General features: G+C 37.1%; 1 protein-coding gene across 2 annotated transcripts; it reads right to left on the bottom strand.

The window, feature by feature from the left end:
- Positions 1 to 278: 278 nt before the first annotated feature.
- On the bottom strand, positions 279 to 11,298 carry akap12a (A kinase (PRKA) anchor protein 12a). 2 transcript variants are annotated; one of them, XM_026934275.3, is made up of 4 exons: positions 10,982 to 11,297; positions 8,398 to 8,497; positions 1,812 to 8,250; positions 279 to 1,673 (listed from the first exon to the last, which is right to left on the bottom strand). In XM_026934275.3, exons 1-3 carry the CDS (start codon positions 11,081 to 11,083, stop codon positions 1,817 to 1,819), a joined length of 6,636 nt encoding a protein of 2,211 aa, XP_026790076.3. In that variant the 5' UTR covers positions 11,084 to 11,297; the 3' UTR covers positions 279 to 1,673; positions 1,812 to 1,816. The 2 variants fall into 2 exon arrangements, with proteins under 2 accessions (XP_026790076.3, XP_053093296.1); XM_053237321.1 differs by having other exon boundaries at positions 279 to 8,250; positions 10,982 to 11,298.
- Between the last annotated feature and the right edge of the window lie 149 nt (positions 11,299 to 11,447).

The following is an 11,447-nucleotide window of genomic DNA, read 5'->3' as shown; positions in this document are numbered from 1 at the left end:
ATTGTTGGGGCCCAAAATCTGAAAATTAGAAGTGATTTGGATGATAATATAGGCTAGTTCTAGATTTATTTATGCATTTTATTATATACATATTCTGCTATTTTACAATTGCCATTACTGAGAAAAAAATAATGTCTTTTGAGACAAAGACGTGATGACTCAAAACATGGAGTTTGCAGAATGCTTAACTGGTTGCCATAAGTTTCCTGTGCTTGTTAGCAACATTAGCCTTGTAGTCCTAGTGCACAGTTAAAGAAGAAAATCTTGGACACAAAACCTTGTTATACTAAGCGAAGTGAAGGGACAAAATTGTATCCATTTTATTCTTTGTCTATTTCTTTAAAGTCTTCATATGAGTCTCTCAGATATACAACTGGGCGTCTTCAGATGTCACTTCAGAATCTGTTCCAAATACCGGAGTGGGGACCATTTCCACTCAGTTCACTTGAACTGACCAGGTTTATTTCAATGGCAATGTATTTGCTGATCATAAACAGTATAATTTAATGTTAAACTATTAATTATTGATTATAATACAAGAGCTACATATTTTTCAAAAATATGTTGATATAAAGTAGTGCTTTCAATATTCTGTATAATGGTGTAAATGTTTTAAGCTTTGTTCTGACTGGATCTTGATTTCCCTGTTTGTTTATAAAGAAATTTGAATCTATTTTATTTATTTCTCTGTATGTAGAAGAATATGCTTTTTCATTGTTTTAATAGACTGCCCTTGTACTGTCAATTAATGAACTCACAGACCATGGATCCTTAAAGCTTATTTTATTTAAATAAAATAAACATAATGTGGGTTAATCCATAAATATTTTGCAAATTAATAGTTCATTGTTAAATTGAACTACCTCAAGTGCTTTAACCCCTTCGGATATAAAAAATACAGACTACTTGGATTAACTTAATACTGTTCAGAAATGCACATTCATTCACAAGGAATAATATTAAAACTATATAATATTTTTGAGCAGTGAGACTTAACTTTAGAGAAATTAGATAATTATTATTTTTTGAGAAAATGCAGACTTTTTTGCATGTAGTTGGTAAATGTTCAGATTTCGCAAAGAAAAAATAATTGACAGATTTAAAGATAAAATTATTATGTATTATCTTAAATATTTAATAATCATTAATGTTAGTCTCAAGCGGTCTTTAACTAGTGTTTACTAAATCTCTGGTAATATGTAGGCTAGGTAGACTATAATTGTGTATTTGTAGCTTTGGTGACAGCATTATATTTATTTAAAAGTGATTTAAAAGTATGTGAATTTAAAGCGAGGAATAGCTATTCCATGTATTCATGATGCCAACAAACTGGTCCCGCTGCAGTATCGTGTTGATACAGCTACCTTTAAACTCGATCTACCTTTAAAATTGAGGTTGCGTGTTTACATGTCGGATAGCTAAAGGCACAAATTAAAATACAAAATATTGACAAAATATTTTTGAAAAAATAATAAGTTGTATCATTATGGCTTTGCTAAATTCAACCTGTTTTTGTCTTTTCTGTAATGCATTATTGCTTATACACATGTTCTGTAACATTTCACTACATTTTGGCTTAGTCAGACATTCATGCTGGGGGTACAACCCGCAGCCTTTGATGGTTCCAGAGACTCTTAGAAGACTCTTTCTTCTTCAATGGCATTCATTCAAACCTATAATAAAAACATCTGGTATTGTATTATCCAAATAAAGCTTTTAAAAGTTATTAATGTTTGTGTTTTACTACTCAGAACTTTTGTCTTTTACTACTCAGAACCTATACTTAAACTGTGTATAGTTTGACCACTTACAAGCTTCACTTGTCACCATAGCACATGGCTGTGTCTTGCAAACCTCCACTTGCTTTAGTACTGGAACAGGGATCATCAATAATATCATCAACAGCATCCTCCCATACATCATCATCTGCTCCTGGTAGGGATTCGACCATCTCCAGGATGGGGACAGAAACCTCTTTTAATCTTCCACTTCCTTCTTCAGGGCCTTCAGAGTCCTCTTTGGGATTTGCTGTATTTTCTACATCCTGAGTTACCTGTTCAATTATTTCTGTTACTTTTACTTCAATCTCAGTCAGTGGTGATTGTTCAACTTCAATGTTAACTGCAACTTGTGCATCACAGTGTATTTCCTTAACTTCTGGTCCAACGAATGGCATTTCCACTTCCTTTACTGCACTGCTAACTGCCAGTGTTTCTACCACAGGGACAACAGTTGGTCTTTGGACCTCTGATGGAACCACTGTTGGTGTTTGAACCACTGGGGCCACTGATGCTATTGGTAGCTGTATGTAAGAAGCTACTGTTGGTTCTTCAGCAATTAATGTAAATACTGATAAACCCATGTCCTCCTTCACTGATGTAACTTCAAACTCGGGTACCACTGATGTCAGAACTGCTCCTTTTATGATCGGTTCGGTCACTCCTGGTGCTTCTACTCTTGTTTCTTTTGCCACAGTTATCTTTAATGCATTAAGATCAACTGCATCTGGTGCCTCAAGTTTTGTTTCCTTTATTTCTTGTGCCACCAGGGACATTTCTTGTTCCTGGAGCAGTTCACTGAACTTGCCATCAGTTGGCTTTTGAATTGCTGGGACGTCTGTTGCTGTTAGCTCCACTAGCGTTTGTACCACAGGGATCACTGTTTTTAGCTGTGCTTCACTGACTGTGGTGTTCAAAACTAAGGAGCCCATATCTGTGTCTTCTTTTACTGATGTCACAACAGAGCCTTGGGCTTCAACATTCTTTTCCACACATGTTCTTACTAAGGTTTCTGTTTCAAGAGCTGAAGTCTCGAATGTTTCTTCTTCCATTGCAGGGACTGCTGATGTCTGTGATATTGCCTCTGTTGCCATAAGCATTTCTAATTTTGGTTCTGTCTCCTCAACTATAACTGGTCTGTTGACATTTGCATCCTCTTTTTCTGATACCTCCTTTAATATTGGTGAAAGTGCTGCTGTTTGTACTAAAGATAAGTCTGTTGCTGTTTGTATTCCTGAGACAACAATGGGAGTTTCTCGTAGTGTGGTGCCTGTAGAAACCTCTGGTTCATTGACTGGTTTTAAATCCGACTGAAATGCGTTTATTACTGATGTCAGAGCAACAGCTTCTATATTAACAGACCTTTCTGTTTTTGTGACCACTGGTATTTCTACTTCAAGCTCTGTTACCAGTGAGGCCACTACAGGTGTTTCTGCTTGAACTTCTGATACTACAATTATATCTGCCTTTGATTCTGTCACCTCCAGTGTCTCTGCTTTAACTTCATTTATTACTTGTGTCAGCACCTCGGGCTTAGTTATATTTTCAGTCACAATCAGTGATTCTGCCACCAGCTCAGATGAGACTACTGTTTGTCCTTCAGAGAAGATCATGGTTGTTTCCTCCTTCAGTTTCAATGCTGCTGTTAGTACTATGTTCTTTTCAGCAACTGCTCCATTTGCTATGTCTATTTCAGATACTACTTCTTGTTCAGTCACATCTGGAGAGACAATGTTCTGTTTAGAGCCCACTGTCATTTCAGCTTCATGTTCACTTACAACTTCAACAGATACTTGGTAAGTATTAGCTTTTATTTCCTCCATTACATGCTCAGACTCTTCAGTTTCAGATATGACAAAACCTTCTGGGGATTCAGCTTCATCTTTAGGAAGTATTTCAGTTACATGCTCCATTGTACTAACTAGTACTCCATCTACACCCTTAAAGCACTGTCCAGTTTCTACTAGTTGGTCAAATATTTTACATCTCACTCTGGTTTCTTCTTGATATACATCTGATGAAATGGTTTCAGTTATTTCAGCAGTACCAGTTACTTGATTATCTTCCTTGTAAGGTTCATGACTTGACTCAGTTGCTTGACACTCTGTTTTTAAGGATAAAATTTCTTTTTGTGGCTGTTCGGTCTTATGTTGAGGCTCAACTTTTGTGAATGTCTTAACTGTCTCTACAGCTTCTTGGTGTTCTGTAATGATGTCTGTATCAACTTCAGGCTTTGCTGTTTCAGCATCTTCTTGCTTCTTTGCTAAAAGTGTGTCAGACATCACAGATTGATCATCCACACATGGTCTTATAACCTCCTCTAATGAACTGTCTATTCCATTAAAGCACTGTAGAGTTGCTGTTGTTTGGTCAGATATATTACACTCCACTCCTGTTCCTTCTTCATATATAAATGATACTGCTGAAATGGTTTCAGTCATTTTAACCATAGCTTCAGTTGCTTCATTATTTTCCTCATAAGGTTCATGAGGTGACTCAGTTGTTTGAGTCTTTTCTGGTTTTGAGGGCAAAATTTCTGTTTGTGGCTCATCTGGGTCAGGTCGAGGCTGAACTTCAGGGAATGGCTTAACTATCTCTACAGTTTCTTGTTTTGTAGTAATTTCAGGATTAACTTCAGGCTTTGCTGTTTCATTATGTTCTTGCTCATCTGCTAAAGACTTGTCAGATTCTTCATCCACACATGGTCTTTTATCCGCCTCTGTTTTTGCTGAATCTTCATCTCTAGACCCTGGAGCTACAGCTGTAGTTTGTATATCTGCAATCAGTTTGGAAAATGTTGGTTGTGAAACTGGCTTTGAATTGTCTGTCGTTGGTGGTTGGATTCCATCCTCTACCACTTCTTCATAGACTCCTGGTTGCTCAGAGACGACAGGTGGCTTCTTGGTCTCCTCTCCTGTTTCAGTTGTATTAAGTGTGAGCATGTATATTTCATCACCTGCAGTTTGTTTTCTCATGTAATCTTCTACAAGAATTGTGTCTGTTTCTGTATCTTCTTTTTCTAGGCCCAGCATAACGTTTGACATGTCCTCTGGCTCTTTAATTGCATTTTCTTCATCAGTAGTTGCTACAGGTAAGGTACTTTCCTTGACAAATGTGTTCAATTCACTTTCTTTACCTTCTCTTTCTTTTGGTGGTTTACCTATGATTTCTGAAACGTTCTCTACTTCAAAGTTGTAAACAATATTTTCATCAATAAATGCCTCAATGGTTTCTGCAGATGTTGGTTCTATCTTTTGTTTTGCTTTTTCTTCTTCTCCAGTCATCTCTATATTTTGAAAGACATCTGCTGCATTTAATGTGGTGCCAAGTGCATTTTTCTTTGCTGTTTGTAACTCAGTATTGTTCACTTTAACTTGGATTGTAGGACTATCTACAAAATGCGATGAAAGGTCATTTTTTGTTTGAACTTCATTCTCCAAATCCATTTCTATCTTGATAGACTCTGAAATGGGGATAACATTGCTAATTGGCGCTGTAGTCTCTGAACATTTCACATCTGATACAAGAACTCCCGTCATATCCTCTATTATTTCTGAGGCTTGATTCATAGCAGGGTCTGACTCTGACACTACATCACTGTGCATTACAGACTTAGCTTCTTCAGTGACTTGTACAACATCCTCTATGATTTTTGAAATTCCATTTAAAGAGCTGTCAGGTACTGGTTCTACAACATTGTGTGCTACAGGGCCAGCTTTTGCAACTAGAGTGAGTTGCTCAACATCAGCAGGTAATGATTCAACATCTGGAATTCTGCGCTCTTTTTCAACTTCAACAGGAATTTTAGTGTTCTGTGTCAGCTGTTCAAATACAAGTTCTTCTAAAGCTGGCTGTAGTGGGCTCTCAGTTTCAGGCGAATTCATATTCTGTGTAATAATCTGCTCGTCAAGAAGCTGAGTTCCACCGTGCATTGCAGCATGAACTGGTGTGAATTCAAGAATTCCATTTAATAATTCTGTTGAATCATCTTCCACATCTTCCATCTGTACCACCGGAGAAACCTCTTCCTGAATGTTTTCAACCATTATAATTTGTTGCTTTGATTTTCTCGCAGTTTCAGCAGTTTGCTCATGAAGTAAAAGCACTTCATGTAAAATAGTTTTGATTTCTTTGATTTCAGCTTCATAGACATTGTCAGTTGCCATTACTGCTGCTTCAGATTCTTCTGCCAAATCCTCAGAGACAAAGTCTGTTGGTACAGCATGGGTGATTTCTGATATTCCTTCAACTAAGGGCAAAGGAAGGACAACTTCAGCAGCTCTAATTTCCTGAGAAACAATGCCTATGCAGATGGATGTAGCTTCCTCTTTTTTATGGGTTACTAATACTTTTGTTTCAGTTGTTGTTGTTGACTCTACAATAAACTGAGAGACTGACACTGCCAGAGCCTCAGGGACTTTGTCTTTTGTAGTGATGGACAGAACACTTGGAACCATGCTAAAGGATTCCACAACTTCCTGAAAGATTGTGTCAGATTCTCTCATATTGTATAAAGGTGATATTGGTGTTACATTTCCTGATGTTTTGGGGGACTCTGATAGTTGGGAAACTGCTGACACCATTTCAGTAGTTTCATCCTCATTGTGTTCAGATGCAGGTTCGGGAGCAGTGACTGCATCAGCTGTCATATCTACTATATCATCAGCTAAGGTGTCATCTTGAGTTGTCCACTCAACAAAGGATAGTGGAGTTGCAACACTTTCCTCAATAATTCCTTCCTCTGGAATGTCACTGAGTTGCTGATGTTTGCTTAAGAATTCTGTCAATTCCTCAATATACTCTGTAGGAATAGGTACAGCTGATGGCCCAGCATCAAAGCATAAAGGCTTAACATTATATAACAGCTGCATTTGTTCAGGTTTGTCCTCTTCAATTATGGGTTGCATCTCTTTCTCTTTTTTACTTTCAATTGTTCCATCAGTCATCACGTTCAAGATTTCAGGTTCAGCTATTTCGTACTCAGACAGTGGTACAACCTCTGGTGTTTCATCATCCTCAATGTCTGTTCCTGTGCCTTTACTGCCTTCATCAGATGATATGTTTTCTTGCTGCCCATCAGGTTTAATTTTTTTACGCCCTGAGATAAGTTTACGTAAGGAACATGAAGATTCATCTTTAGTAATCTCAGTGTCTGACTGCATCTGTTCAACTGAACCACTTTCTTCCATTCTGCTCTTCCTCTTTGGAGTTACCAGCTTTTTAAAAGACTTCCATGTGGATCCGCTGTCTTCTTCTACAGGACTTCCACCTTGTTCATTGGATGATGTAAGATGATCACCATCAGTAGAACTTTCAAGTGGTGATTCGGTTGTTCTTCTGGGCACCTCTCCTTTATCTTGTGTTTCATCCTCAGAGTCAGATGTTTTCCTGACCCTTGTCTTGGCAGACCTGACACATATCAGGTTTTCCCAGGAAACAGTTGAGTCTGACTTTTTTTTTGACTCTTCATTGCTCATGTCCATTGTCTCATCAGCAGGCTGTGTTTCAACCACTTTTGTTTCTTGCTCCTTCTGGGACTTAATTAATTCTGTGGATAATTGAGGATTTTCACTGATATTTTCTGCAGGCTCAAGTACATTTGTGTCACCAGGTTTTGTTTCAGTATGTCTTCTTGTGGAAAGTTTCCTAAAAAGCCTCTTGAATGGACTTGCTTGCACTTTATCTTGTTCTAAGGAATTCATTACGTCTCCTTCAGCTGCAGGTTTGCTCTCATCTTTCTTATACAGCTGTATATCTTTATATTCCTTAAATGTACCATTAGAGACATCGAGGCATGTACATGTATTGTCTTCTTTTGTAGTTTCTTTTTCAACCACTTTGTCCAAACTTTTGAGTTCTTCTTCATTCTCTTTTGGCCTCTCTTCCTCTTTTTTCTTCTTTTTCAAACTAGCCAAAATTCCTTGTGAGAAAAATCGCTTAATTGGGGACATGGGTTCCTCAGGTTCAGGGCTTTGGGGAACATCTTCCATCAGTCGTTTATCAGGAGTGGCTTCTTCCCTGTGTTCAGTAAATTCTGAAATTTTACCCACTGCCATTTCATTGTGTGTCTCAGGAGACTCAGCACTTGCATCACCTTCCATTCTTTCATTCTTTATCTCTTCTGCATCCTGCTCATTTGAGGTGACAGGATTCACATCTATAGTGTCCCAAGAGTCCTCTGATGGGCCTGCAGCATTTTTGTCCTTCTCGATTGGTTCATCTGCATCAACTTTCTCAATCTTGTCTTTTTTTAGAGTGAATTTAAATCCAGCAAATCTGAAGATTTTTTTGAAGCCAATTTCAGTGTCATTTACTTTGTTGTTGGCCTCATTTTCCTCTTTTGCTATTATGTCATCTGTATTATTAATTTGCTTGCTAATGTTGTCAGTGCTTGTTTGAGAGACATCTCCTTCTTGAATACTGTCAGTTGTATCTGAAGCATCTTCTTCCAGTGTCACAAATCCAGATCCCACTGAAATTATATAAATTGTTAATTGTGGTAAAATTCAAGCATGTGGTTCACTATGGACACCAGTTTGAATAAAATACATAGCAAAAACAGTGTTAATACATAAATGAAGAGATTTTTATGGAAATTATTGGTTAAGAATATCCTCACCATCTACAAGGTCCCTCTCCTCAGACTGACTATTCATCTCATCAGTCTGGTTTTCTGTTTTTCCATTCTGGCTTGAGATTTGCCCATTTTTCTGTAGCAACTAGGTATAAGATAAAGCAGATTAATGATTCCACCGTCATGTGAATAGACCAAAAATGAAAACAGTAATAGTAAAGTAAGCTTAAAAAGGGGAACAACTTGAACCACATGATAGTATCACCAACAAAGAAAGAAAAGTGAAAAGTAAAAATGAAAACATCCATGTACTTGCCCACTGACTTTAATAGTAATGGCATTTATTATCTACTGAGAGCACATGATATGACACAGTAGGCTGTGAATACATAGATGTTTCATTCCGGTAAATTCCATTTAAAAACAGAAATGATGTTTTCATTGTTTAACCAAATATACATCTTAACACTGTGTAGTTAAGTGAGAAGAACTACATCTGTGTGCACTTTCAAGTGTATACTCTTCAGTGATAGTCTATGCTATTTGGCCCCTAGTGAACTACCCAAGATATATTGCATCCCTGTTCATAATTAAATTTCTGTTACTTTTAATGGTTCTAACCTCTACCTAGTTATTTTTCTCCCGAATATCACAAATGTCTTTGTAGAATTTAAAATTTAGCTTTCTCTGTAATTCTTTAATTCTTATTAATTGGTTATCTGTTTCTCATATACATTAATAAAGAGCTGTATCTATTTGTATACTTGCCGTAAGGTGAATGTATAGGAGTGTTCTGTGGAAAATCTTAATGTTTATGAAAAAATAATTTACAGTGAATATAGCATGAGGCTATTTAGCCAGCGTTCTGAAGGCATTATCCTACTGGAGAGGATAGGATAATTCTAACATAGGATAATTGAATGCAAAATGTCAGAAAAAAGAGGGGAAATATCAGTTTCTGGGGATCACAAGCATTTATCTGTAACGGACAAACATCTTTGACATCTGTATCCAGTATCCAGGAATGAACTAACAGAGAATATGAAACTAATTAAAAAGCAACAAAAATTGTATTGAACACTAACTCTGTTTGTGAGGGATTGTCCTGGAAGTTGTAGTAAATGCTTACTGTAGTAAGGCTTTAAAGCTCTCAAAACGGATCCCTAAGTCCAGCCCCATATTAGCACTACTACTCACTGAATCAAGAGAATAGTGGAATAAAGTACCAGTCTGAAAATCACTGCATTTTATTTTTTAAACCTTTCTACTACAGAACTCAGGTTAAAAGCCTTTAACACCTGCTAGGTGGTAGAAGTCAATGACCGTTCTCAAGTACCATTAAATGCTGTAAACCTCAGAAGGTTAAGTGACTGTTGTCACCCATTGGCAGGTGAGATACCAAGAGTTTATTGATGTGTATGTATCATGTTTTCGGGATTTTGTGCAAAAGATGTTCAGTACAATCAAATACCAAACATGAAAATATTTACTGAAGATAATTGTCTATACAAATATTTTGTTGCACTAAAATTAGTGTGACATAATCTTGCCACTATAATAAATGTGATTTATTATGTGAATTATCCTGTTAAAATGGATTCTTCATATACGGGTGGGAATAAATTAGTATTAAAAGCCAACAATCTACAATATATATACAAGAAGAAACAACAAAAAGTACTACTATCACAAATATGTAATTTACTAAATAATTTATTTCATAGCAGCACATTTGTAGTGCTCCTACAATTTAAATTGTTGTATTAACAGTAGGCATCACAGTACTTCTAATATTACAGTGACTATGATAATTCATTAAGATGTGCAAAGTAGTTTATATTTCTAAAGACTAAGATACGCATCTCACATCTCACATATCCTGTTCTGCTGTGGCAGAATTTGTGTTTAACATGGAAAATCGATGCGGATGCTATTTGGAGTAGAGCTGGAAGCAATTCTATATTTCCAGTGCCAGAGGTATAGCACTGTACTGTAGGTAGGCCTATACATACAGTATATACACTATCCATGTAAACATACTATAAATACATACATACAGCACATACATACACATATGTGTGTATTTGTGGATACATACATACTTAAGGAATGATGTAATAATGAGTGAAACATTATTGACTACACCATCATCTTATTTATACATTTATAATTTGAAATAAATAGTTTGATAACCTGAGCTAATTATCCATGATAGCTTAAAATACCACAAAGATGCTAAAAGTACCACAAAGAGTGAAATTCTGCTGCAGAGTTTTCATGGTTACCAAAAGTAGATGTTTTTGTTCACACAAGATAACTCGGTAATTTAATGTTTTAATTCAGTTTATTTAAGTAATTTAAGTTTAATGCAGACTATATCATGAAGTTTTATTATGTAGGCTCTGGCACTAAGTTAGCTTACAATGAGCTGTTAGCATCATCATAACACTGTCCACTGCAGTGCAGCAGCAAAACACACACAAACTTCTCCGCTGTTTTCCACAACAATACACACCCGGTTTTTAAAAAATTAGCTATAGTCTTCCGGCTTACAGTCGTTTAAATTTCCTTTAACTTCTCCTGGTGTGTAAACAGCTGAAATAAGGGCTATAACTGGCCTGATATTTACCTTGTCTTCAGCGCTGTTCTCTGGTACCTCATCCTGTCCTGAATGCTGCTCCTCATCTTCCTCACATTTGCTGTCCCGCTCCGCTGATAACGTCGCTCCCATGTTCCACTCCTGTGCTCCTCTCCTGTTTGCCTCTCCTCTCCTGTGTCACGTTTTCAGCGGCAAGAAATATCCCGTGGGTCGCTGAATAAGCTTTCCCAGCTCTGCAGGACTCACAAGTGATGCCGCTGCGGCGCTGTGAGCGCTTTTTAGAGCAAAGCCTCCTCTCGCTATCACATGCACAGAGCAGCGGCACGCCTCAATACATCAGCACTACAGAGAGAGAGAGAGAGAGAGAGAGAGAGAGAGAGAGAGAAACAGCTCTGCACATTGCAGTAAACTTCTGCTGTGTACCGGGCTAGCACATACTGTATACAAATACTAACATTTAAGCATTTATTTTGCACAGTAGGCCTACTGAATGTAC

Source organism: Pangasianodon hypophthalmus, chromosome 10 (genome assembly GCF_027358585.1).
Source record: "Pangasianodon hypophthalmus isolate fPanHyp1 chromosome 10, fPanHyp1.pri, whole genome shotgun sequence".
Taxonomy (NCBI): Eukaryota; Metazoa; Chordata; class Actinopteri; order Siluriformes; family Pangasiidae; genus Pangasianodon; species Pangasianodon hypophthalmus.
The sequence above is the reverse complement of the archived record's forward strand: the minus strand, read 5'-3'. Positions and strand labels throughout refer to the sequence as shown.